This window comes from Lolium perenne, chromosome 7, assembly GCF_019359855.2.
Source record: "Lolium perenne isolate Kyuss_39 chromosome 7, Kyuss_2.0, whole genome shotgun sequence".
NCBI classification, from domain to species: Eukaryota; Viridiplantae; Streptophyta; class Magnoliopsida; order Poales; family Poaceae; genus Lolium; species Lolium perenne.
This window is the reverse complement of record NC_067250.2, coordinates 246666837-246694627: the sequence shown is the minus strand read 5'-3', so window position 1 is coordinate 246694627 and position 27791 is coordinate 246666837. Positions and strand designations below refer to the sequence as shown.

Sequence of the window (27791 nt, the reverse complement as noted above, 5' to 3'; positions counted from 1 at the left end):
AGCACTGCCTTCTCGCAGTAGCATCTAAGTAAGGCAAACTACGTTCTGTACTAGGTAGAGAATATACAGCAGCAACATGATCTTTACAGCTTCAAGCTTCAGATGCAGCATCAGAAGCATGTTTCACCTTGGTTCTAACACTTGTGGTTTAGCTTCTTGCATATATATAACCTGTAAGAACATCAAGTAGGAAGATTATGTTAGAATGCATGCAGTTTTGTAAGGTTCAGCTATACAAATTTTATTTCTTGAATAACTACATATTAAATTTGACACTATGTTCAGCAATTTACATGCCCCTCCCTGTTTTTTTATTTTACAAGTGTGTTTCTTCCTTACAGATATGGATGATCGTCGTGGACTTGATCTGAATGAAGTAGCAATTGAGGCTTTGAGTGATTCAGAAAATTTGGAAAAGGGTGGTTTATCTGGCAGTAATGCAAGGATGACAAGCAGCGGTGATGTAAGAAAAGAAGCATATGGTAGTAAGCATGCAAGCGGTAGCAACACAAATGTATCTGCTGATACAGAAGCTGTAACTGGACAAACACTGTCGACTGATGACTCAGAAGGTGGTGATGATGATGACGAAGAAGTCCAGTCAACACCATGCAGTCAAAATAACATCCAGACACCTTACCCAGGCATGATGTTTGAATCATGGGACGAGGCGAAGTTGCACTACAACAGATATGCTCATCAAGTTGGTTTTTCCATCAAGTGTAGTACATCGAAGAACTCGACCATTGATGGACAGAAGGACAAGCAGCTTTTTGTTTGCAACAAGAGTGGGAAAAATGAGGATATAAATCAACTAGATGTACCTCCAGTTAGGCAAAGGAACCGGAGCATCACTAACAAAACAGAATGCAAGGCTCGTATGAGAGTAAGAAGGAAAGGGAAGAAGTGGCATGTAACATACTTCATTGAGGAGCACAATCACAAATTAATAAAGAAATTCTCGTTGAAGAAGTACTTAAGGTCTCATAAAGGAATTCCTAAGGAGGAAAAGGATTTTGTAAGACTATTGCATAAGGTCAGTCTCTCAGCAGGAAGGATCATGCGGATTATGGCAGAAGTATATGGAGGTCTGGCCAATGTTCCGTACGACAGTAAAGATGTGAGCAACTTAATGTCTAACATAGATAACGAGCACTCACATAAAGACATGTCATTCTTTGTTAGCTCACTTTGCGAGGATTAAGAAGGATGATCCTGATTTCTACTTCAACTTACATACTGATCATGCAGACAAGGTTGACCGCATATTCTGGGTGGATGGAGCTGCTATAGCTGCATACAAAAACTATAGCAACTGCTTGTCATTTGACACTACCTACATGACCAATATGTATGGCATGCCCTTTGCCCCATTCGTTGGTATTAACCGATATGGTCAAACTATACAACTAGGCTGCGGTTTCCTTCGGAACGAGAATGTTGAGAGTTTTGTATGGCTTTTTGAGGAGTTTCTTGAAGCTATGGGTGGCGTCCAACCGCAGAACATCATAACTGATCAAGATGCAGCCATGCGAACTGCTATTCTGGAAACATTTCCTGATTGTTGTCACAGGAACTGTAGGTGGCACATTATGCAGAATGCGCAACCTGTACTTGGTAATTTCATGTCTAAGCATGAGGATCTAAGGAATGAATTGAATGAAATTATTGACTACAGCATGTCAGTTGAGGAATTTGAAGGTAGGTGGGCAGATATGATAGCCAAACACAATGTTGCGGACAACACGCATTTGAGTGACCTTTATCGTATCAGACGTACATTTGTCCCTGCCTACTTTATGGACCGGTTCTTCCCGTTCCTACAGACTACTGCTCGCAGTGAGGGTTTCAATGCTGTTTTGAAAAGGTACATTGACCCGCACAATAGCCTGCACAATTTCTTTGAACAATACTTGAAGTTGCAGGAAAAAATTGATGTATCAGAGGACTCTGTTGAGTTTAAGGATGAAGATAAAACTGTTAGGGTCTGGGGAGATTTCCCTCTGGAAGAGCAAGCTTTGAATGTTTATACACGACCCATATACTTACGTTTCCGTGCTGAGATTCGGAAAGTGACATCCTACAATGTACAACAGCTTGATGCAGAAAAATTTGATGTTGTTCCAATTAAGCCTTCAGTCTTTGGTTATGGGCGGAAAAGATACAGGGTTGACGCTAATTTGGCGACAGAAACTTACAGTTGTGAGTGCTGCAAGTTTAGTAGGGACGGGCTGCTGTGCTGCCATATAATGAGAGTTATGGTACAATTGGGTGTAATTGAGTACATTCCAGAGAAATACATTCTAAACAGATGGAGAGTACCCCAGGAAACAATTGTGGTGGAGAAGATGGATTTGCCTCAAGTGCCAGCTGATAGGAAAATGAATAACAAAGAAAGGCAGTTGCTACGGTATGGAACATTATGCAATGATTTTACAAGTGTAGCCAAAATTGCATGTACTTCAGACAAAGCAAAAGATGTAGCAGATAAATACATCGCCGCTCTGGAGAAGGAGTTGAAAGCAATGAAAGCTTCTGACTCGGCAAAACGGAAAAAAAAGAAGACCGCTGGTACCACTGAAGGTGACTCACCAGGTGTAGAAAATAGTGGTGATCCTTGGCAAGGAAGTTCTTCCAGATTTGATCATGTTGAGGATCCTGTGTACACTACCACTAAAGGGCGTCCAGGAGAAAAAAGAAAGCAATCTGGTCTCCACTTGAAGTCTTCTAAAGCTGTGAAGTGCAGTGTTTGTGGTTCTATTCATCACACTGCAGCTACATGCCCCTCAAAGCTTACCCCAGGGCCAGAGCAAAAGGAAATAGACTTTTTCCGTGACATGGTGTAGATGTTGCGAACATAAAATGGCTACCACACTTTGCGTGCATGAAGCTAAAACTGTAGTTCATGTTGGCTGGTTCCAAATATTTGTGTAAGTTGGTTGCTGGTTCGAAATTTTTGTGTCAGTTGGTTGTAATTTTTGTGATGACAAAATTGGTGAAGTTTTGTTCTGAAGTGGTGAAGAGACTAGCAGATGTAATAATTAAGTTCCTATGGTTCTAAGTTGCATGGTCGGACTTATTATTTTGTGTGTCCAAAAATTAAATCTGAAGCGGGTTCTTAGTTCGTGTTTGCAACTAAGTTGATTTTGGAACAGTATGGACCAAACATACTGATGTTGCTTTCATGTGTCTAATTGAAGAAACTAACCGACGCCAAAATTAAGTTCCTATCGACTTATTTTTCATATTCTGTGAGCTTTCAAAGCTGTTGAGGACATCATGTGCATAAAACTACTTGCACAAACGTATTTAGGTTGAAAATAAAACAAACATGCCATTGAGAAAAAAAGAGAAGGATTTAGAACCTTTGCATGTAAATATTAGATAGCAAATGTAGTACAACACATAGAGCTTCTGAAAAATTCAAATGATACAGCCTTTTTTCACTTAATATGATAAAACAAAACTTTTAGAGATTGTATTCATGTCCGCCACAACAGATAAGATACAAAAAGATAGCATTGTAGCATTCTGTAAAAAAACAGAATGTACCTTTGTATCAATTTGGGAAGAGCAGTTCATCCCAGTTGATGAGGTTTCTTTCAGTAGCCATCCATCTCTTGAGGTAAAGCTTCCTTAGTGCGGGCATGTCGTAGGGTGAGAATGGCAGTAACCTCCTTCCATCCCAAGATTCGATGAACTTCAAGACGAAGTAGCCGCAATCGTAACTTGGAACAAGCAAAACAAAAAGTTCATCAAAGCTTTTTCCCAAAATGCAAAACAATTGAAATGACAATGGAACTGGTATATGGAATGACAGAAGTCAAGAGTTTGTACTAACGTTGTCTTCTGCATTGGAGTTGGTTTTAGAACAGTCATGTATTTGGAGATGTCAATCTTTGAGGCGCTATAGTTAGCTTGCCAGAAGTGCTTGATGCTTCCAATGATATTTCTAGCATCTTGCATAAGTAACTTGTCTCCCTCCTTCCTCATTGAATCCATTACTTCGAACCTCCCAGCCTTCAAATTTAGCACGATTAAGTAATAGTGTCCACTCATAATTTTGAGATTATGAGTGAGATTTTGGAGGACAGAGAACAATATCTGCAAAAGGGGATGATGAAGAGAAAATATAGGTGTCACAAAAGCTACTGGGTGTAAAAAAAGCATCAGAGGAAAAAGTAATTAAATGAAATTACAAACTAACCATATCTTTGTGGTCTAGCCGGTATGTAGGCGTGCATTCAAATGCTTTCTGCACCTCCTTATCTAAGTGGCATGATGGTTCCCTTAGTTTGGTCTGCACAAATGATGTGAATGAAGAAAGTCTGTTAGGAAAATGGGAAAAGGAAGAAGAAAATCGAAAGTAGATCAGAATATAATGAGAAAGGTACATCAAGCAAATATATAAAGATTGTACTTACAGCAAGCCTTAGTGGCATCAGAAATTTTTTCTGCTTGGCCATCTCCTCAGACATACTAAGTAAACCTATCTCGAAGGTTGAGTTGCTTATCCAACCATCTGGCTTGATTGAATCTGCCAAGTCGCGGAGATAGATGAAGAAGGTACCATAGTCAATAATTTTTTCTTTGTTCAACAGGTGCTTGGTTCTGCCACCATATGAGCACACTTTGATGTACAACTCAGCATCTGACCTAGTGACAGTAGGTTTTTTGCAGAAATTCTCATATGGCGATTTCTGTTTAGGCCCCAGTTTTACAACTCTCCTAGCTTGAGGTACTGGTGTTACACTATTTGGGTTCCTCGGCGACAACACTACCTTCTGCAACTCCTTTACTTGTACTGTCGATGGCGTAATGGGCATATCGATGGTCGCATATATTTTGTCCAGAGAGTCACCACTATCGTTGCTTGAAATGATTACTGGTTCTTCAATTGTAGCACCTTCATCAACCTTTTTCCCAGCCTCCTTCAGATCGAAGCCAAGATCGAAAGAAGGACAATCTTCCTTGAGCTCTTTAAACTTCCTCTGTTGTTCAGTTTGTGTTACAACTTTTGCAGTACCGAATTCAAGGTCAAGTTTCCTGTTAATGTCAATGCTAATGACCATCTCTGCTGACCCAGCAGCAGGATTACTTCTGACATTCACTGGTGTGGCTTCTTGCAAGATCACATTGCCATGGTTTGGAATAGTTTCAGCAGAAGGAACTGTGTCAGATGTAACAACTGTTGTAGCAGCAGGTGTATTTTGAGGCGTTTCATGACCATCTAGAACCAAATTCGTGTTCAGGTCGATGCTACATGCAAGATCAACAGAGTTAACTCCATTATGTCGACCAATAGATGATGACGGCCTTCCCCTCGAAGCTACAACTTTCTGCCTTGTCACATTTTCAGGAGTAGAAGACCTCGTGACTCTTCTAGGGCTGGGAGAATTTTTCATCTCCAAATCTACAGCAATATTTGACTTCAGTGGGGACATGGATCTTGTAACTGGTCTCCTAGCAGTAGGAGATGAATCAGCAGAATTCCCCTGTACATTTTTTTCCCTTTGTCTGCAAATGTAACTTTCTTTTTTGATTTTCCTGAAACCATGGTGGGTACTGATGCAGCCCCATCAGGCACTTTGATTGAACTCTTGCTTCCTCCATTAGCTTGATCCACTGGAGTTGCTTCTGCACTAGATTGTGAACCAGACCCATATAGTTGTAGATGCTTCAAAACATCAGCTGTGGCGCATACAAAACCTGGTGCATCACTCTGTGTAACTGCAACACCATCTGTGGATGAAGGAGGTAGTACTACAGGTTCAGGAATTGCTTCTGTGTTTACTGTGCTAGATTCAGCATTGGCAGTCAAATCACTGACATGTGAATCCATAGTCACATCTTGTTCATCCTCTTCCTCTAATGACTTGTCTACAACATCTTCGTTAGCGCCATCCTCGTCAAACTTCACTTCATTGTTGGGCATGCTTGTGTCCTTGATGGACTTCTCGTTATCTCTGGCTCCACCCATTCCTTTGTGTGCAAGTTTTCTTTTCTTTGATTTTGTCTCAGGTAGATGATCTGGTGCATCATTCTTATCTGGTTTGACCGCTGCTGCATCATTCTTATCTGGTTTGACCGCTGCACTAATTTCTTCTTCATCTTTCTCATGGACTACTCTCTCATCAACAGACTGTGGAAAATGTGCTGCTCTCCTCCATTTCGGCTTGTTTTTTGGCTGCCCTGTTTCATGTGCAACATTTGTCCTTGTACTTTCCTTGCCTTGATTGTTTCCTACAGATCTAATGAACTCAGAAAGTCCAGCCTCAAAACTGTTGCACATGTTAGTGATTGCTGATCTGTAGTTTCTCATTTGCTGTTACATGTAAAAAATGAAAAAAAGTACATGTAAGACTAGGTTGGTACAATGGCAGAAGGGGCAATTTATCAATGCTCTAGAATTGCAAAAATATACACAAGCAGCTGTAGACAAAAGAAAAATTACCTCTTCATCTAGATTGCCTGGTGCATGTCGTCGGATGAAGATATCCAACACATTCTGATCTCCCGAGAAAAGAAACGGCTTGTTCCTGAAGCAAGCCTTTAGCTGAAAAAAGATACATGTTTCAGGAAAATTAGAATGAAAAGGTAGCAAGAGCAAGTCAAGGAAAAAAAGTTCAGAAAAAATAGATGTTGAATCAGTAAGTTACCGGTAATTTCCCAAATGAACCATCACTCTTAGTATCTTGATCAACATCAGCCTTAATCATCATATTTGTCCATACAGAAATACGAGGTTCAACATCTGGCACATCTATTCCATCTGTTTCCAAAGCATCAACATATAGAACCTACAAATACAAATAGAAAAAACAGTGAAAAAATACATTAGCCGCTGCCTCGTGAACTAAATCAGAAAATAAAATGTGTGCAGAAATACATAGAGTTGTAAGAAACAATAGATAACTGACCATGAGGTAAGGCATGCAAGCTTTGAACCAGTTTTTCTTTCCCTTCGCATTTGCAGTCTGGATCAAAATGTCTATGATGAATCTAGCCCAATTATATCTTGGGATGGCAGCTATGTTAATTAGCGGAGGATAACATTTTGGACTGACATGAATCCCCGTGGTAGGAGCAAACACAGATGAGATGAGGTACATGATGAACTTCCTCAGGTAAGCATCATCTGCAGGATAATCTTCACCCAACTGCTTCTCAATGGATGCTACGGTTGGCTGCTTTCCATCATGTATCTCAAGCATCTCAAAGATAGCACTGGTTGCGTCAATGTCAGAGTAGTACGGGACAGGATGTACTCCCATTGGAACTGCCATAACTCTGAAAACAGAATCAACATCTACTGGAATTCTTCCCCTGTCTCCAAAATCAAGATGACAAGAAACAAGATCAAAGCACTCCATAAGGAATCTGCATAGCTCTGGGTTTAATTTCGAACACTGTGATGAGGACATCCCTACCTCACTAGTACCTCCGTCAGTACCAACTGAAGATGAACCTGCTGTGAAGCTCAAGTCCAATGAAGTCAGGATTGGACCAATGACACGAGCTCGTGCGAAGCTACTTAAACAACAGGTGAACTTGTTCCTAAACGATACCTTGATTGATGAGAACTTTATACTACCTAAGTCCTATTACTTATGTATCATCAGGTATGAAGAGGAGACAAGCATCGCACGAGGAGGAGAGGAGCAGCTGGACGTGAAGATGGACGTGAAGCTGGACAAAGAGCTGGACATGAAGATATCTCATGGACGCGCAAGGGAGGAGCGGGAGGAATGCGCGAGAGGAGAAGAAGAAGTCCAGGCCGGTCCAGCGCCCGGTCAGACCGGCCCCCACGCCGGCCGCCGTCGGCCTCGGTCGCCGATCGCCGCCAATCGGCCGCCAACCGGAGGGAGCGTATCGTACCGGGCAGAAACCGGAAACTTCGCAGTTTCCCGGTTGCCGCCCGGTTGACCGGACCACCGACCGGACCGGCCGGTCCACAGCCCGGTCGACCGGATTCCAGACCGGACAGTCAAGTCTGTCTCGACCAGATCTATTCTGGGTCGGTTTTACTTGTATTTTTTCGACCAGAACTCGTCCCGGCCGCCTATATAAGTGCCTTGGACGACCCCCTAGCTGCTTTAGACCACGTTTAAGATAAACCCTAGTTCTTAGTTGTTTGCTCTGCAAAACTATTGAATTTCCTACACCATATTGCTTGGATATTGTGTAGATCCTGTTTAAGTCTTGTGTGATTTGCTGTTCCATTGGGAATTAGACGATTGCAACTTACCGCTTCGTGGTCGGCGGCTACGTGCGCAAGTGTGTGGAGTTGCGAATATCTTGCAGGGTTGAGAGCTGTTGCATTTGGCGACAGGGACCAATCGAGAGATCTCGTTGCGTCATACAAGTTATCATCCATTACATCGTCGTGTTTCTCCGCTGCTATCACCCCGTGATCATCATCACCACCGTTGCTTGCTGAGAAGATCGGGCCACCCCTTATCATCTTGGTATCAGATTGCAGTGTTCCCTCGGTAAGCCATCCACAATCCACCCCATAGTTGAGTTGTGAGTGTTTTCCTATACAGAAAAAGCCAAAAAAAAATTAGGGTTAGGGTTTGCCATAGCCATAGCTTGCACTAATTTCGAGTTTTAGTTGCTTTTCGTAGTTGTTTTTGCGTAACTTTATCTTTCATCTAGTATTTTAGGGTTTGAGTTTACTCTATCATCTTGTGTTATTTAGTCGTCTAGTGTCAGTTTTTGTTACTCCGAGTCCACATAGCATACAGTGTGTTTTGTCCAAACCATAGCTACAGCCTTTCGATATACGTGACTAGGAACTTCCCCAGAAGAGACTAGTTTTACCGCTCGACAGGCTGCTCATTAGGGTTTTGGTGCTTTGCATATCTTGTTGGCCGTGTTATCAAGGAGTTGAGTCATAAAATAAAAATAAAAGAGAAAATAGAAAAGAAGCAAAAAGAGCTACATAGCTGCGTGTGTTACAAAACGAAAATACAAAAAGAAAAGTGTCGTGCTAGTTGAATTCAAGTGAAGGCCTAAGTTTTTCTTTACTGCACCTGTAGTTGAGCAATCTTGTGCCTGTCTCGTTGAGCTTTGCTAGCGTCTCTCTAGTGCATTGCAACCTTTCCTCCATATAGTTGCATTGCCCCATTATATCGCCTTGTGTGAGTATCATTGGTTGTCTACGGTCAGCGCTAGAGCTTGTTATTGGTGCAAATAGGTAGCCTACCTACAGCCCCACATATACCCTGCTTTGTCGTGTGATTGTTCTTATACCCTTGATATTCGCTTCGCTACATCCGTGCACTAGTTGTTACTACAAGTGGTAAGCAATACTAATTTACTTTGGAACGGTAAGATTTCCTTTTCTTATCAGTTTTGAGTGAGTTGTGAGAATACCACCATATATTTTTGATTTAGTGCACTAACCTACTAATCATGTCTGCTAGTGATAATAAGATTGTTAACCAGGAAAACAAGAATTCGGCAGATATCATCACATGGAGGGAGTATGAAGCTCTTCGTAATGAGATGCGACGTGAATTACGCACTAAGGATGATGAGCTTAAGGGTACAGTTGACGAGATCAAACAAACGCTGGATGCTACTAATGTCACCGTCACTGGATTGGCTGATCAAATGACGGATATACAGCGCAATATTGCAGATATGCGCCTTGCTATTGAGAATTTGACTGCACAACAACAACAGCAAGACGATGATGAAGATCCTAAGCTTGAAGATGATGCACACAATGCTCGTGGTGCGCCTCGTGGTCATCGTCCTCGTGGTTGGGTTCCACTTGGCCGCAATGGTCGTGGACAAGATGAAGAAGATGGATTGGGTAAGCCCAAGTTTTCCATACCCAAGTTTGAAGGAGGAGCTGATGTTGAAGAATATCTCACTTGGGAGCTCAAGATTGAGAAGTTATGGAGCTTACATCCCAACTATTCTGAAGATAAGAAGATCAAGCTTGCTTCTTCTGAATTTGATGGTTATGCATTGCGTTGGTGGGATTCTTTGGTTCGTAACCGCGACGAAGATGGTGCACAACCTATCCGTACATGGCGTGCTATGAAGGAGGTTATGACTTCTCGTTTTGTGCCTACAAATTACATGCGGAATATATTTGATAAGCTAACACTATTGAGGCAAGGTGTGAAGACTGTTGATGAGTACTACATGGAGATGGAGATGCTTATGCAGCGTGGTCGTGTCCGTGAGTCTCTAGAGATGACAATGCAGCGTTTTCTCAATGGATTGAAGTATGATGTTAAAGGCATTGTTCGTCATTACACCTACACCAATATGAATCAATTGTTACATCATGCACGAGAAGCTGAATCACAGTTGGCTGAAGAAGCAAAGGTTAAGGGACGTGCTATGGGAGGTGGGCGTTTTACACCCCGTGCGCCTTCAACAGCGCCGGCGCCTTCGACGCGCTCCGCTCCTTACTCTACTCCGCCTAGCAAACCGGTCTCCAATCTATCTAATGCAAAGAAGTCCGAATCTGCTGTAAGTACGAGTGGTTCTAGCATGTCTACAGCGCGCAACCGCGATATGCTTTGCCATACATGTGGTGGCAAGGGTCACTTTAAGAGAGATTGTCCTAACCGCAAAGTCATGATTATCAATGAGGACAATGAGTATGAGACTGGAGATGATGTTGATCCAAATGCTCCAGACGATGATGACTATGACACTGATGGTGAAGATGCCTATCCTTCTGATGCTCGTACCATTGTTGTGTCGCAGCGTGCTCTTAATGTGTTGCCTAGTGCGTCTACTCAGCGCTGCAATTTGTTCCAAACCAAAGCTTTAGTTGGTCCTGACAAGGCTTGCAAGGTCATTATTGATGGCGGGAGTTGCCGCAATTTAGCAAGCAAGGAGTTATGTACCAAGCTGAAGTTGAAGTACCTACCGCACCCGCATCCATATTATATTCAGTGGTTGAGCGACAATGGTGAGATGAAGGTAAACCACATGGTGCGTGTTGAGTTTGCGATTGGACCGTATAAGGATTGCATTGACTTTGATGTGGTTCCTATGATGGTTTGTCACCTACTATTGGGTCGGCCTTGGCTCTATGACCGTTCTGTGCAACACAATGGCCGAGCCAATACATATCACTTGGAGTACAAGGGCAAGAAAATTAACTTACAGCCTATGTCCCCACAACAAATTGTCAATGAGTCTCGTCAGAAGATTGAAGTGAATTTGGAGGATGCACCTCTAGATAGGCGAGAGAATTGTAATGTCGTGAGTGATATAACGAAAAGTGAGAGAGTGAATTCCTTAGTTTCATTAGCCACCAAAGAAGACATGAGAGAATTTAGTGAGGATCCTACGACCATGCCTCTTGTGCTTTTGTACAGGGGTACGGTCTTGGTTACTAACGACATGACCCCTCTTCCTCTTGGTGTTTCTAATGTTTTGCAGGAATTTGGCGACGTGTTTCCGGAGGAGGTACCCGCAGGACTACCACCATTGCGAGGTATTGAGCATCAAATTGACTTGATTCCCGGAGCTTCGCTGCCCAATAGGGCGCCATATCGCACTAATCCCGAAGAGACGAAGGAGATACAGAAGCAAGTACAAGAGCTACTCGACAAAGGTTATATCCGCATAAGCCTTAGTCCTTGTGCTGTTCCTGTTATTCTAGTTCCTAAGAAAGATGGTACTTGGCGTATGTGCGTAGATTGTAGAGCTATAAACAACATTACTATTTGATATCGTCATCCTATTCCCCGTTTAGAGGATATGCTAGATGAATTGAGTGGTGCTGCTATGTTCTCTAAAATTGATTTGCGTAGTGCTTATCATCAAATTAGGATGAATGAAAGGGATGAGTGGAAAACAGCCTTTAAAACAAAATTTGGTTTATATGAGTGGTTAGTAATGCCTTTTGGTTTAACTAATGCACCTAGCACTTTCATGAGACTGATGAACCATGTTTTGCGTGAATTTATTGGCAAATTTGTGGTTGTCTACTTTGATGACATATTAATCTACAGCCGCAATGAATCTGATCATACTAAACATATTCGACATGTTTTGCAAGTGTTGCGTGATAATCAACTCTATGGTAATCTTGAGAAGTGCACATTTTGCAAAGATAAGGTCATATTTCTGGGTTATGTTGTCTCTAAGCATGGAGTAGAAGTAGATGTGTCTAAAATTGAAGCTATTCAAAATTGGCCTACTCCCATGAATGTGAGTCAAGTACGAAGTTTCCATGGTCTAGCTGGGTTTTATCGCCGATTTGTGCCCAACTTTAGTACTATTGCTGCACCTTTGAATGATTTGACTAAAAAGGGTGTTGTTTTTGAGTGGGGTGCAACCCAAGATCATGCTTTTGATGAACTTAAGAGATTGTTAACTTCTGCACCGTTGCTTGCACTTCCTGATTTCAATAAACAATTTGAGATTGAATGTGATGCTAGTGGTATTGGAATTGGTGGTGTGTTGATGCAAGAGGGTCGCCCAATTGCATATTTTTCTGAGAAACATTCTGGTGCTAAGTTGAACTATCCTATATATGATAAAGAATTGTATGCTTTAATTAGAGTTCTTGAGGTTTGGCAACATTACTTGTGGCCAAAAGAATTTATCATACATTCTGATCATGAAGCTTTAAAATACCTGAAAGCCCAATCTACTTTGCATAAGCGTCTAGCTAAGTGAGTTGAGTTCATTGAGTCTTTTCCATATATTATTAAGCATAAGAAAGGAAAAGATAATATTGTTGCTGATGCTCTATCTAGGAAGAATATGCTATTAACTCAACTTGATGTTAAAATTCCTGGTTTAGAGATACTATGTGATTTGTATGCTACTGATCATGATTTTGCTGAACCATATCGCTTATGTGCTCTTGGTAAAGCATGGGAAAAATATCACATACATGATGGGTTCTTGTTTAGAGCTAACAAACTATGTGTTCCAGAATCGTCTGTGCGTTTGCTCTTATTGCAGGAATCACATGCTGGAAGTTTGATGGGTCACTTTGGGCGTGAGAAGACGCTACTCATGCTAGCTGACCACTTTTATTGGCCAAAGATGAGGCGGGACGTGGATAGATATGTGAGGAGATGCATTACTTGCAACAAATCCAAGTCCAAGCTGAAGCCTCACGGTTTGTATACTCCTTTACCGGCACCTACTACACCATGGGAGGATATTAGTATGGATTTTGTGTTGGGTTTGCCGCGTACTAAGAGAGGCCATGATTCTATATTTGTGGTAGTGGATAGATTTTCTAAGATGTCCCACTTTATTGCCTGCCACAAGAGCGACGATGCGTCGCATATTGCTAACCTGTTTTTCAGGGAGATTGTACGTCTACATGGAGTCCCGAAGACTATTGTTTCTGATCGTGACGTGAAGTTTATGAGCTACTTCTGGAAGACGCTTTGGAGAAAGCTAGGGACGAAGCTGCTGTTCAGCACTACTTGTCATCCCCAAACTGATGGTCAAACTGAAGTGGTGAATAGAACATTGTCATAACTGTTGAGATCCATGATCAAGAAGAACCTGAAGGAGTGGGAAGAGTGTTTGCCGCATGTGGAGTTTGCTTACAACAGGGCGGTACACTCTACCACGGAGCTGTGTCCTTTTGAGGTGGTGTATGGTTTCAAACCCATTACGCCACTTGACTTGTTGCCTTTGCCCATACATGAGAGAGTTAATATGGAGGCATCAAAGAGGGCAGATTTTGTGAAAAAGATTCATGTGAAGACTAAAGAGTTGATTAAGAAGAAAGGTAAGAGCAATGCTGCAAGGATGAATAAGAAGCGCAAGGAGATGTTGTTCAAGCCTGGTGATTTGGTCTGGGTACATTTTCGCAAGGATAGGTACCCGAAGCTGAGGAAGTCTAAGTTGAAGCCTCGTGGTGCTGGTCCTTACAAAGTGCTTGCCAAGATCAATGATAATGCATACTCGATAGATCTTCCACAGGATGAGTTTGGTGTCAGTAATTCTTTCAATGTTGCTGATTTGACACCATATGACGGAGAAGACCTTGGAGCGTCGGGGTCGATGCCTTTTGAAGGGAGGAGATGATGAGGACATCCCTACCTCACTACTACCTCCGTCAGTACCAACTGAAGATGAACCTGCTGTGAAGCTCAAGTCCAATGAAGTCAGGATTGGACCAATGACACGAGCTCGTGCGAAGCTACTTAAACAACAGGTGAACTTGTTCCTAAACGATACCTTGATTGATGAGAACTTTATACTACCTAAGTCCTATTACTTATGTATCATCAGGTATGAAGAGGAGACAAGCATCGCACGAGGAGGAGAGGAGCAGCTGGACGTGAAGATGGACGTGAAGCTGGACAAAGAGCTGGACATGAAGATATCTCATGGACACGCGAGGGAGGAGCGGGAGGAATGCGCGAGAGGAGAAGAAGAAGTCCAGGCCGGTCCAGCGCCCGGTCAGACCGGCCCCCACGCCGGGCCGCCGGTCCCTGGCCCGGTCGACCGGCCGCCAATCGGCCGCCAACCGGAGGGAGCGTATCGTACCGGGCAGAAACCGGAAACTTCGCAGTTTCCCGGTTGCCGCCCGGTTGACCGGACCACCGACCGGACCGGCCGGGTCCACGGCCGGTCGACCGGATTCCAGACCGGACCGATCAAGTCTGTCTCGACCAGATCTATTCTGGGTCGGTTTTACTTGTATTTTTTCGACCAGAACTCGTCCCGGCCGCCTATATAAGTGCCTTGGACGACCCCCTAGCTGCTTTAGACCACGTTTAAGATAAACCCTAGTTCTTAGTTGTTTGCTCTGCAAAACTATTGAATTTCCTACACCATATTGCTTGGATATTATGTAGATCCTGTTTAAGTCTTGTGTGATCTGCTGTTCCATTGGGAATTAGACGATTGCAACTTACCGCTTCGTGGTCGGCGGCTACGTGCGCAAGTGTGTGGAGTTGCGAATATCTTGCAGGGTTGAGAGCTGTTGCATCTGGCGACAGGGACCAATCGAGAGATCTCGTTGCGTCATACAAGTTATCATCCATTACATCGTCGTGTTTCTCCGCTGCTATCACCCCGTCATCATCATCACCACCGTTGCTTGCTGAGAAGATCGGGCCACCCCTTATCATCTTGGTATCAGGTTTCCAGTTTTCCTCGGTAAGCCATCCACAATCCACCCCATAGTTGAGTTGTGAGTGTTTTCCTATACAGAAAAAGCCAAAAAAAATTAGGGTTAGGGTTTGCCATAGCCATAGCTTGCACTAATTTCGAGTTTTAGTTGCTTTTCGTAGTTGTTTTTGCGTAACTTTATCTTTCATCTAGTATTTTAGGGTTTGAGTTTACTCTATCATCTTGTGTTATTTAGTCGTCTAGTGTCAGTTTTTGTTACTCCGAGTCCACATAGCATACAGTGTGTCCAAACCATAGCTACAGTCTTTCGATATACGTGACTAGGAACTTCCCCAGAAGAGACTAGTTTTACCACTCGACAGGCTGCTCATTAGGGTTTTGGTGCTTTGCATATCTTGTTGGCCGTGTTATCAAGGAGTTGAGTCATAAAATAAAAAAATAGAGAAAATAGAAAAGAAGCAAAAAGAGCTACATAGCTGCGTGTGTTACAAAACAAAAATACAAAAAGAAAAGTGTCGTGCTAGTTGAATTCAAGTGAAGGCCTAAGTTTTTCTTTACTGCACCTGTAGTTGAGCAATCTTGTGCCTGTCTCGTTGAGCTTTGCTAGCGTCTCTCTAGTGCATTGCAACCTTTCCTCCATATAGTTGCATTGCCCCATTATATCGCCTTGTGTGAGTATCATTGGTTGTCTACGGTCAGCGCTAGAGCTTGTTATTGGTGCAAATAGGTAGCCTACCTACAGCCCCACATATACCCTGCTTTGTCGTGTGATTGTTCTTATACCCTTGATATTCGCTTCGCTACATCCGTGCACTAGTTGTTACTACAAGTGGTAAGCAATACTAATTTACTTTGGAACGGTAAGATTTCCTTTTCTTATCAGTTTTGAGTGAGTTGTGAGAATACCACCATATATTTTTGATTTAGTGCACTAACCTACTAATCATGTCTGCTAGTGATAATAAGATTGTTAACCAGGAAAACAAGAATTCGGCAGATATCATCACATGGAGGGAGTATGAAGCTCTTCGTAATGAGATGCGACGTGAATTACGCACTAAGGATGATGAGCTTAAGGGTACAGTTGACGAGATCAAACAAACGATGGATGCTACTAATGTCACCGTCACTGGATTGGCTGATCAAATGACGGATATACAGCGCAATATTGCAGATATGCGCCTCGCTATTGAGAATTTGACTGCACAACAACAATGAAGAAGACGATGATGAAGATCCTGAGCTTGAAGATGATGCACACAATGCTCGTGGTGCGCCTCGTGGTCATCGTCCTCGTGGTTGGGTTCCACTTCGCCGCAATGGTCGTGGACAAGATGAAGAAGATGGATTGGGTAAGCCCAAGTTTTCCATACCCAAGTTTGAAGGAGGAGCTGATGTTGAAGAATATCTCACTTGGGAGCTCAAGATTGAGAAGTTATGGAGCTTACATCCCAACTATTCTGAAGATAAGAAGATCAAGCTTGCTTCTTCTGAATTTGATGGTTATGCATTGCGTTGGTGGGATTCTTTGGTTCGTAACCGCGACGAAGATGGTGCACAACCTATCCGTACATGGCGTGCTATGAAGGAGGTTATGACTTCTCGTTTTGTGCCTACAAATTACATGCGGAATATATTTGATAAGCTAACACTATTGAGGCAAGGTGTGAAGACTGTTGATGAGTACTACATGGAGATGGAGATGCTTATGCAGCGTGGTCGTGTCCGTGAGTCTCTAGAGATGACAATGCAGCGTTTTCTCAATGGATTGAAGTATGATGTTAAAGGCATTGTTCGTCATTACACCTACACCAATATGAATCAATTGTTACATCATGCACGAGAAGCTGAATCACAGTTGGCTGAAGAAGCAAAGGTTAAGGGACGTGCTATGGGAGGTGGGCGTTTTACACCCCGTGCGCCTTCAACAGCGCCGGCGCCTTCGACGCGCTCCGCTCCTTACTCTACTCCGCCTAGCAAACCGGTCTCCAATCTATCTAATGCAAAGAAGTCCGAATCTGCTGTAAGTACGAGTGGTTCTAGCATGTCTACAGCGCGCAACCGCGATATGCTTTGCCATACATGTGGTGGCAAGGGTCACTTTAAGAGAGATTGTCCTAACCGCAAAGTCATGATTATCAATGAGGACAATGAGTATGAGACTGGAGATGATGTTGATCCAAATGCTCCAGACGATGATGACTATGACACTGATGGTGAAGATGCCTATCCTTCTGATGCTCATACCATTGTTGTGTCGCAGCGTGCTCTTAATGTGTTGCCTAGTGCGTCTACTCAGCGCTGCAATTTGTTCCAAACCAAAGCTTTAGTTGGTCCTGACAAGGCTTGCAAGGTCATTATTGATGGCGGGAGTTGCCGCAATTTAGCAAGCAAGGAGTTATGTACCAAGCTGAAGTTGAAGTACCTACCGCACCCGCATCCATATTATATTCAGTGGTTGAGCGACAATGGTGAGATGAAGGTAAACCACATGGTGCGTGTTGAGTTTGCGATTGGACCGTATAAGGATTGCATTGACTTTGATGTGGTTCCTATGATGGTTTGTCACCTACTATTGGGTCGGCCTTGGCTCTATGACCGTTCTGTGCAACACAATGGCCGAGCCAATACATATCACTTGGAGTACAAGGGCAAGAAAATTAACTTACAGCCTATGTCCCCACAACAAATTGTCAATGAGTCTCGTCAGAAGATTGAAGTGAATTTGGAGGATGCACCTCTAGATAGGCGAGAGAATTGTAATGTCGTGAGTGATATAACAAAAAGTGAGAGAGTGAATTCCTTAGTTTCATTAGCCACCAAAGAAGACATGAGAGAATTTAGTGAGGATCCTACGGCCATGCCTCTTGTGCTTTTGTACAGGGGTACGGTCTTGGTTACTAACGACATGACCCCTCTTCCTCTTGGTGTTTCTAATGTTTTGCAGGAATTTGGCGACGTGTTTCCGGAGGAGGTACCCGCAGGACTACCACCATTGCGAGGTATTGAGCATCAAATTGACTTGATTCCCGGAGCTTCGCTGCCCAATAGGGCGCCATATCGCACTAATCCCGAAGAGACGAAGGAGATATAGAAGCAAGTACAAGAGCTACTCGACAAAGGTTATATCCGCATAAGCCTTAGTCCTTGTGCTGTTCCTGTTATTCTAGTTCCTAAGAAAGATGGTACTTGGCGTATGTGCGTAGATTGTAGAGCTATAAACAACATTACTATTCGATATCGTCATCCTATTCCCCGTTTAGAGGATATGCTAGATGAATTGAGTGGTGCTGTTGTGTTCTCTAAAATTGATTTGCGTAGTGGTTATCATCAAATTAGGATGAAAGAAAGGGATGAGTGGAAAACAGCCTTTAAAACAAAATTTGGTTTATATGAGTGGTTAGTAATGCCTTTTGGTTTAACTAATGCACCTAGCACTTTCATGAGACTGATGAACCATGTTTTGCGTGAATTTATTGGCAAATTTGTAGTTGTCTACTTTGATGACATATTAATCTACAGCCGCAATGAATCTGATCATACTAAACATATTTGACATGTTTTGCAAGTGTTGCGTGATAATCAACTCTATGGTAATCTTGAGAAGTGCACATTTTGCAAAGATAAGGTCATATTTCTGGGTTATGTTGTCTCTAAGCATGGAGTAGAAGTAGATGTGTCTAAAATTGAAGCTATTCAAAATTGGCCTACTCCCATGAATGTGAGTCAAGTACGAAGTTTCCATGGTCTAGCTGGGTTTTATCGCCGATTTGTGCCCAACTTTAGTACTATTGCTGCACCTTTGAATGATTTGACTAAAAAGGGTGTTGTTTTTGAGTGGGGTGCAACCCAAGATCATGCTTTTGATGAACTTAAGAGATTGTTAACTTCTGCACCGTTGCTTGCACTTCCTGATTTCAATAAACAATTTGAGATTGAATGTGATGCTAGTGGTATTGGAATTGGTGGTGTGTTGATGCAAGAGGGTCGCCCAATTGCATATTTTTCTGAGAAACTTTCTGGTGCTAAGTTGAACTATCCTATATATGATAAATAATTGTATGCTTTAATTAGAGTTCTTGAGGTTTGGCAACATTACTTGTGGCCAAAAGAATTTATCATACATTCTGATCATGAAGTTTTAAAATACCTGAAAGCCCAATCTACTTTGCATAAGCGTCTAGCTAAGTGGGTTGAGTTCATTGAGTCTTTTCCATATATTATTAAGCATAAGAAAGGAAAAGATAATATTGTTGCTGATGCTCTATCTAGGAAGAATATGCTATTAACTCAACTTGATGTTAAAATTCCTGGTTTAGAGATACTATGTGATTTGTATGCTACTGATCATGATTTTGCTGAACCATATCGCTTATGTGCTCTTGGTAAAGCATGGGAAAAATATCACATACATGATGGGTTTTTGTTTAGAGCTAACAAACTATGTGTTCCAGAATCGTCTGTGCGTTTGCTCTTATTGCAGGAATCACATGCTGGAAGTTTGATGGGTCACTTTGGGCGTGAGAAGACGCTACTCATGCTAGCTGACCACTTTTAGTGGCCAAAGATGAGGCGGGACGTGGATAGATATGTGAGGAGATGCATTACTTGCAACAAATCCAAGTCCAAGCTGAAGCCTCACGGTTTGTATACTCCTTTACCGGCACCTACTACACCATGGGAGGATATTAGTATGGATTTTGTGTTGGGTTTGCCGCGTACTAAGAGAGGCCATGATTCTATATTTGTGGTAGTGGATAGATTTTCTAAGATGTCCCACTTTATTGCCTGCCACAAGAGCGACGATGCGTCGCATATTGCTAACCTGTTTTTCAGGGAGATTGTACGTCTACATGGAGTCCCGAAGACTATTGTTTCTGATCGTGACGTGAAGTTTATGAGCTACTTCTGGAAGACGCTTTGGAGAAAGCTGGGGACGAAGCTGCTGTTCAGCACTACTTGTCATCCCCAAACTGATGGTCAAACTGAAGTGGTGAATAGAACATTGTCATAACTGTTGAGATCCATGATCAAGAAGAACCTGAAGGAGTGGGAAGAGTGTTTGCCGCATGTGGAGTTTGCTTACAACAGGGCGGTACACTCTACCACGGAGCTGTGTCCTTTTGAGGTGGTGTATGGTTTCAAACCCATTACGCCACTTGACTTGTTGCCTTTGCCCATACATGAGAGAGTTAATATGGAGGCATCAAAGAGGGCAGATTTTGTGAAAAAGATTCATGTGAAGACTAAAGAGTTGATTGAGAAGAAAGGTAAGAGCAATGCTGCAAGGATAAATAAGAAGCGCAAGGAGATGTTGTTCAAGCCTGGTGATTTGGTCTGGGTACATTTTCGCAAGGATAGGTACCCGAAGCTGAGGAAGTCTAAGTTGAAGCCTCGTGGTGCTGGTCCTTACAAAGTGCTTGCCAAGATCAATGATAATGCATACTCGATAGATCTTCCACAGGATGAGTTTGGTGTCAGTAATTCTTTCAATGTTGCTGATTTGACACCATATGACGGAGAAGACCTTGGAGCGTCGGGGTCGACGCCTTTTGAAGGGGGGAGATTATGAGGACATCCCTACCTCACTACTACCTCCGTCAGTACCAACTGAAGATGAACCTGCTGTGAAGCTCAAGTCCAATGAAGTCAGGATTGGACCAATGACACGAGCTCGTGCGAAGCTACTTAAACAACAGGTGAACTTGTTCCTAAACGATACCTTGATTGATGAGAACTTTATACTACCTAGGTCCTATTACTTATGTATCATCAGGTATGAAGAGGAGACAAGCATCACACGAGGAGGAGAGGAGCAGCTGGACGTGAAGATGGACGTGAAGCTGGACAAAGAGCTGGACATGAAGATATCTCATGGACGCGCGAGGGAGGAGCGGGAGGAATGCGCGAGAGGAGAAGAAGAAGTCCAGGCCGGTCCAGCGCCCGATCAGACCGGCCCCCACACAGGGCCGCCCGGTCCCTGGCCCGGTCGACCGGCCGCCAACCGGCCGCCAACCGGAGGGAGCGTATCGTACCGGGCAGAAACCGGAAACTTCGCAGTTTCCCGGTTGCCGCCCGGTTGACCGGACCACCGACCGGACCGGCCGGTCCACAGCCCGGTCGACCGGATTCCAGACCGGACCAGTCCAAGTCTGTCTCGACCAGATCTATTCTGGGTCGGTTTTACTTGTATTTTTTCGACCAGAACTCGTCCCGGCCGCCTATATAAGTGCCTTGGACGACCCCCTAGCTGCTTTAGACCACGTTTAAGATAAACCCTAGTTCTTAGTTGTTTGCTCTGCAAAACTATTGAATTTCCTACACCATATTGCTTGGATATTGTGTAGATCCTGTTTAAGTCTTGTGTGATCTGTTGTTCCATTGGGAATTAGACGATTGCAACTTACCGCTTCGTGGTCGGCGGCTACGTGCGCAAGTGTGTGGAGTTGCGAATATCTTGCAGGGTTGAGAGCTGTTGCATCTGCCGACAGGGACCAATCGAGAGATCTCGTTGCGTCATACAAGTTATCATCCATTACATCGTCGTGTTTCTCTGCTGCTATCACCCCGTGATCATCATCACCACCGTTGCTTGCTGAGAAGATCGGGCCACCCCTTATCACACTGCATGCCAAGAATTCCTGTGAAATCATATTTGCTGATCAAAGCACGCTGATCATTTGTCATTTTCTTAAGTACCCTCACAACCTTCATTGGTGAAGCGCGGTTGAATAAATTGTTCTGCAGAAAAAAGAACAACACAAAATTCATACTTCACATTTGTAGGAAGGGGAGTGGAAGTACATGCATATAAAATACTAGCACAGTAAGTACAAAAAAGAGACAAATTATGGTATCCAGTACCTTCTCCTTCTTGTCAACAACATTTTCTTCGCACGGATTCTCTGATGGACCTTCCTCTCCTTCTGGTGGCACAACAGAAATTGGTTCAACACCCAACAAAGGAGGAACACTCTGAACAGGCGGCTCAACTTTGGCAGCTCGGAACTGCAGCCTTTGTTTCATCTTCCTATATCTGGAAATACTATTTCTCTTCTTCCCACTCTTTGGAGTCCTCGAATTTTTCTACAGAAATATGTAAGAGAAAAGCTAATTAAATGAATAAGTGTAAGACTGAAGAAACCAAAACAGTGAACAAAGTAAAAAATCATACTTACCAGAGGGATAACAGGAATCATTTTGAATTATTAAGACAAGACAACAGGTGATCCGTCCAACAAAAATGCATGCATACACAGTATGTATATATTACAACCTTAAACACAGATTCATTTACTGGAATAAACATAGAAACACATATACTACAGAACATGTTTTCTATAGCACATACATGGATGTATTTTATAGCTCAAGATGTATTTTATAGCACATACAGAGTAGAAAATGTTTAAAGAGATAAAATAGAAATATACATCATATGTGTGCAGTTATACACACAGGAAAAGGGCATATGAGTGATATGTGTGTATAATACAGAAAAATACATCCTACATAGTTTGATTGTGAATAGAGCATGTAATTAAATGAGTAAAAGTACATCCTACAAACAATGTAGATGGGATTTCATCATAAATCGTCTTAAAACATGTTGTTGATCAACATACTAAGAGTGATAGTTTTACATGTATTTTCAGATCATTTAATTACATGTTTTTATGTTAAATTACATGCTCTGTGCCACTTTTCTACCAAAACATGTTCCATTTTATTTGTAAGGGAGCAGATCAGTTTTACACTGCCAATCTACCCCCTGACAGCTCCACATGATGTAAAAATATCCCCTCACCATACTAATCAAGGAGATTAAGGAACAAACAGAAACAGAACAGATAAAAAAACTTAGAGCTGGCTTTGGTCTATTTTATACAACCAATATTTCATAAATACATGCAGTATAATATGGTTACATGTAGTATAATCAACAAGGAGAACCCAATAAAAATATGTAAATAAAACCATGTAAGTTACATGGAGCATGGTGCTGGTGCTATCAACACATGTAAGTATTAGGTAAAAAATACATGCCAGAAGATTGCTGCTCAGATATACACAGTTCATTCTGAAAAAATACACCTAAAACCACCGTAATGCACCATCGTGTATCAACGAGCTCCAACAAATCTACTACAACTAGATAGTCGACGAGATCGAACAACACACACACAATTTCAGTTCTGAGGAACAAACACGCACGAAAATTGGCCCCAGTAGAACACAAATCTAACAAGTATCTCCTCAATTGATTCTCCGCAACTAAAATGAAGACCAAATCGACGATTGAGTCCCAAACCCTAGCTGCCGAACGGGACGAACACAACTAGCGCAAGTACTGGAAGCATCGAGATCGAGCAGCTAGCAGAAATGCTGGAAGCATCGAGATCGAGAGATAGCATCGAGATCAAGGGACTCACCAACTGGAAGTACTGGAAGCAGCACGTCGTCGACGAAACCCCCCGACGACACCTCAAAGTCCGACGAGCACCCACCTCGAATGCATCAAATCCTACCCGCCTCGGATGCGTCGATCCGCGATTCAGCGACGGCGAAGATGCTCCACCAACACTCCCACTGGCCAGGAGGATCGCCCACACCGGCCCGACGACCCGCTCGTCGCCGACGAAGCCAATCCAGTGGGGAATTTTGGAAATCGCAAGAGGAAGATGAGATGGGGAGGAGAGCTGAGACGGGTTGGCGAGAATGAAGACGATGGCTCGACTTCGAACACTCCGTCGCGGAATCCGGGCGGCAGTTGTTGGACGCTAGCGTCGAATCGCAGGAGCCACAGATCCAAGATCGGACGGTGCAGAGAGGGGAGCACTCTGGTAGACAGCACGGTGCCCCATCAAGAAATAGATTTCACGAAAAAGTTTACCCTAACCCAAGGGTCCAACGCAAAGTCATCAGCCTACAATCCCTAATTTTTTTTAAGGCTAGTCATAGTGGGGAGTAACTTAGACTAGTAACATATGTCTTCATAGTGGGTAGTAACTTATATGTGGTGTCATGCATTGTAGCATGGTTAGTTACCACTTCACTCTCTTTCTTCATTTATTAGCATGCCATGTCACCAAAATGCCTTGAGATGTGTGATGTTACTAGCTACTCCCTCCGTTCTGATTTAGTCTACATTCTAGAAAAAATGAGACAAATTAGTAGTGCATTTATTAGTACTACTTAGATATTTGAATAACCAATCCAAGCTACATTGAAAATAACAACATCCAATAAAGAGAGTAAAACCACCTCGTTTTCAGTGTTGTTGTTGACTAAAAGTTAGAATGTAGAGTATTTCAGAACAAATTTTCGAGCTAGAATGTAGACTATTTCAGAACGAAGGGAGTATGTTACTCTCACTATGAGCAGTCTAATTGATAGAAAACAAATTACAAAGCAAATGCCCGCACGCGTCGCTGCCGTTTTTCCTTGGGCCTACCTGGCAGCGACCGCCCCACACTTCGCCTTCTATGCCGCGTTAATGTTGTACCTCGCCTTTCGCGTGTCAGGCGAGGCTGTCGCTAGGAATTGAAGGCAAGCATCTTGCCCATCCTTTTTGGGGTTGTACGCCGCGACCACTTGCTTTGTAATTTGTTTTCTATCAATTAACAAATTATTTCAAAAAATATTTGCGTCCGACCGCTGGGCTAGCCCGTCAAACGGGCAAACAAGGTTGTGCATTCATTTTGGTGTCTATGGCCCGCTGCAAACGGACCAAAACGAACACTTTTGGTGTCTGTTATGCGTCGAGCCGCTAGAGATGCCCTTAACCATTTTTTTCTTCTTTTAACCCAAACATGCGGTCTTGCCTTTTTAGTACCCCTCCCTTCCACGGAATTTATCTTAGATTCGTTAAAATTTGGATATAGCTGGACATTGTCTATTTGGTAGATACATTTAAATTTAGTCAAACTTCAGATAAGTGAGGGAGTAGTATAGTACTACTAGCTAAGAGCATCTAAACTCACGAAAACCGCAAAATAATCGTTCTTTTATTTTTTTAGTTTTTGTTTGGTTTCGCCTGTCGATCAGATCCCGTATAAGGATGTGACCCGGGAATATTATGTGCAGGTTCCAAAAACACCTAATATAGACAAGAAAGGTAAATCGCCTCTCGTACAAATGCAAGGGAAAGCAGAGGACAATGAGAGAATTGCTAGAGAACAAACTTGGAGAAGACCTCACCAGGGATGGGTTAAAATAAATTTTGATGCTTACTATTTGGAAGGAACGTCAGGTGAAGCCTGAGGTGCAATTGCAAGAAATTATGTTGGAGATGTGGTCTTCACAATGTGTTACATAATTTTGCATTGTCAATCGGAAGAAATGGGTGAAGCTGTTGCGTGCTTAGAAAGCCTGAAGCTAGCCACCAGTTTAACAAATGGGGATATTTTGCTTGAAACTGTAGTTCACTACTAAAGGTTTTTTATCCTGGTACTTTAGACATGTCACCGGTCAGCCTCGTTGCAAAGGAAGTAGGTTAGGCCTCGTTGCAAAGGAATTTCATAGGTTAAAGCCAGAAGGAAGAATGATCCAATTAGTCTATGCTAGTAGAAAGGTTAATGATGTAGCCCATAACCTTGCCCAACATGAACCTAGAGAGTTGTGTCGTGGTGTAATGCAAAACAATGCTCCGTCCTGTGTGTCTGAACTTGTTTTGCAAGATTGTAAGAACAGTTTGCTTTCTTAATTAAAACACAACTCACTTAAAAAAAACAAGGTGACAGTGCCCATAACCAAAAGGCAATCAAACATTCTTATTTTTTTATTCGAAGTAATAGTGAACCTGACTGAAGGCGTCAAAAAAGTGTTGAAGTTCGAAAACAAACCTAGGCACGATGTTTTTGCATGAAAAGAATATAGATGGCAGAGATAACAGTGTTTTTTTTTAAAGAGCCTATAACAAGAAACGAATTTGCTAGAGATGTACGTGGGTAAGTGCTAGGTGTACTTTCACTACGGGAAACATCACATATTGCCGTCGGCACAGGACTGGTTGTACTCCGTGAACATTAGACGAAAGCTGGAGAAATCGAAGCAAAACTCATGCATCAATTAGGATCGGATCACAAACACGTCAGAGCCAACAAATTAACTGTATAACCATCTGTATTTTCTTCGTTTAACTATACGGAATACATAGAAGGTATATTCCATTACGCGTACATCGGCGTATCACATGTACTGTCAAAAAATAGGGTCGTGCTAGTACAAGGAGAAAGTCGATTCTAGCGGAGCCGGTAACTACCGGACCTCTGCGAGCCAATCATGTGCTGGCAGCTGGTTCTGTACTTGTGAGCTCGGACGAAGTATTCCTTCGTATTCGCTTGGAGAGTGATTTTCCGCCTGCTCACATGGGTCCCACCCACATGGGTTTGTCCTATCTCACTTCTTCACGCCATACTATTTTATTGCGCTCTATTGGCTCTGATCAGCACCAAATCTCGCCCATCTTTTTCGGCAGCTGCGAGCTCATCTTTTCCAGCAGCCGCAAAGCTCTGTTTGGTTTCAAAAATTGTTCTAATTTTTTTTCTAGATTTTCAAAATAGTTTCAGCTCTGTTTTAGAAAAGAATGCAAAACAGTTTCAATCTATAGTTAGATTTTGGATACGAGTAACATATCAACAATGACCTAATAATATTTTTGTCAAGTATGTGTTTAATAACATCTTGGTTTCAAAGAAATATGATAGCGTTACATATTATATTTAGAATTTTTTATTATTATGGATTCCAATATTATATAAATAAATTATACTCCATCCGTCCATAAATAGATGCCAAATATTTTTTCGCACATATTCCTGTTTTATTTCTTTTTCACACAAATATGATTCACATATATTATAGTTCACTACTAGAAAACAGGCTATCAGTGGCGCACCACTTTTTGCCATCAGTGGCGCACTACTAGTGCGCCACTACTAACAGTTAGTAGTGGCGCACCACTCATGCGTCATTGCTAACTCAAGTCTGGGGTGGAGCTGAATCATAAAATAAATATAGCAATGACGCATGGTTGTTGTGGTGCGCCACTAGTATTTTCATAGCAGTGGGGCACCTGTTTTTGGTGCGCCACTGCTATATATCAGTGGAGCACCACTAGAGGGGTGCGCCACTACTAGTCATCTTACGGCTAGACCTTTTTCTAGTAGTCGTTTATTTAAATAATTTCAGTCCATTTAAAATATCTCCAAATTTTTGTGAGCAACTCAAATCGTATGATCAATATATTTTTCTAAGTATGGGATCAGTAATGATACCAAAGAAATATGGCACATATTATATTTTTTTTTATTTACTAAAATTTGAGTCATACCAAAAATGATCTAATTACATTTCAGAACAATTATATAGATATTTTAAAATCATGCTTTGTATAATCTCTTAAATAATGTTCCACGGAACATTTTTTTAGTTGCAGATACCAAACAGGAGCCAGGATTATATCAACAAAGTATAGCATACGCCATTGATATTTGATACATTTGTTTACAATATAATATCAACAAAAGCACCGTTCATATGGACAAACCACCACCAGAATATTCTTCAAATCTGGATTTTTTTTTATGGATTTTAACAAGAATTTCTCAATCTGGGCCATTATAAAAAAAGTAGGAGAAAAATTAAACTAGAGAGAATTGGATGATTTAGAAATCACACGGGATAGACGACTGACT

General features: G+C 42.3%; 3 protein-coding genes across 3 annotated transcripts; 1 reads left to right on the top strand and 2 right to left on the bottom strand.

Moving 5' to 3' along the window:
* The first annotated feature begins 343 nt into the window (after positions 1–343).
* LOC127315337 (protein FAR1-RELATED SEQUENCE 5-like) lies at positions 344–2846 on the top strand. The gene is made up of 2 exons (XM_071824261.1): positions 344–1088; positions 1186–2846. Exons 1-2 carry the CDS (start codon positions 344–346, stop codon positions 2844–2846), a joined length of 2406 nt encoding a protein of 801 aa, XP_071680362.1.
* A 713-nt stretch (positions 2847–3559) lies between these two features.
* Positions 3560–6324, bottom strand: LOC127315336 (uncharacterized). The gene is made up of 4 exons (XM_051345831.2): positions 4425–6324; positions 4208–4300; positions 3842–4104; positions 3560–3728 (listed from the first exon to the last, which is right to left on the bottom strand). The coding sequence occupies exons 1-4, from the start codon at positions 5442–5444 to the stop codon at positions 3560–3562; spliced, it is 1545 nt and encodes a 514-aa protein (XP_051201791.2). The 5' UTR covers positions 5445–6324.
* Positions 6325–21672: 15348 nt separating this feature from the next.
* LOC139833892 (uncharacterized) lies at positions 21673–22391 on the bottom strand. Its single transcript, XM_071824260.1, has 3 exons — positions 22272–22391; positions 21958–22179; positions 21673–21834 (listed from the first exon to the last, which is right to left on the bottom strand). The coding sequence occupies exons 1-3, from the start codon at positions 22290–22292 to the stop codon at positions 21673–21675; spliced, it is 405 nt and encodes a 134-aa protein (XP_071680361.1). The 5' UTR covers positions 22293–22391.
* Positions 22392–27791: the final 5400 nt, after the last annotated feature.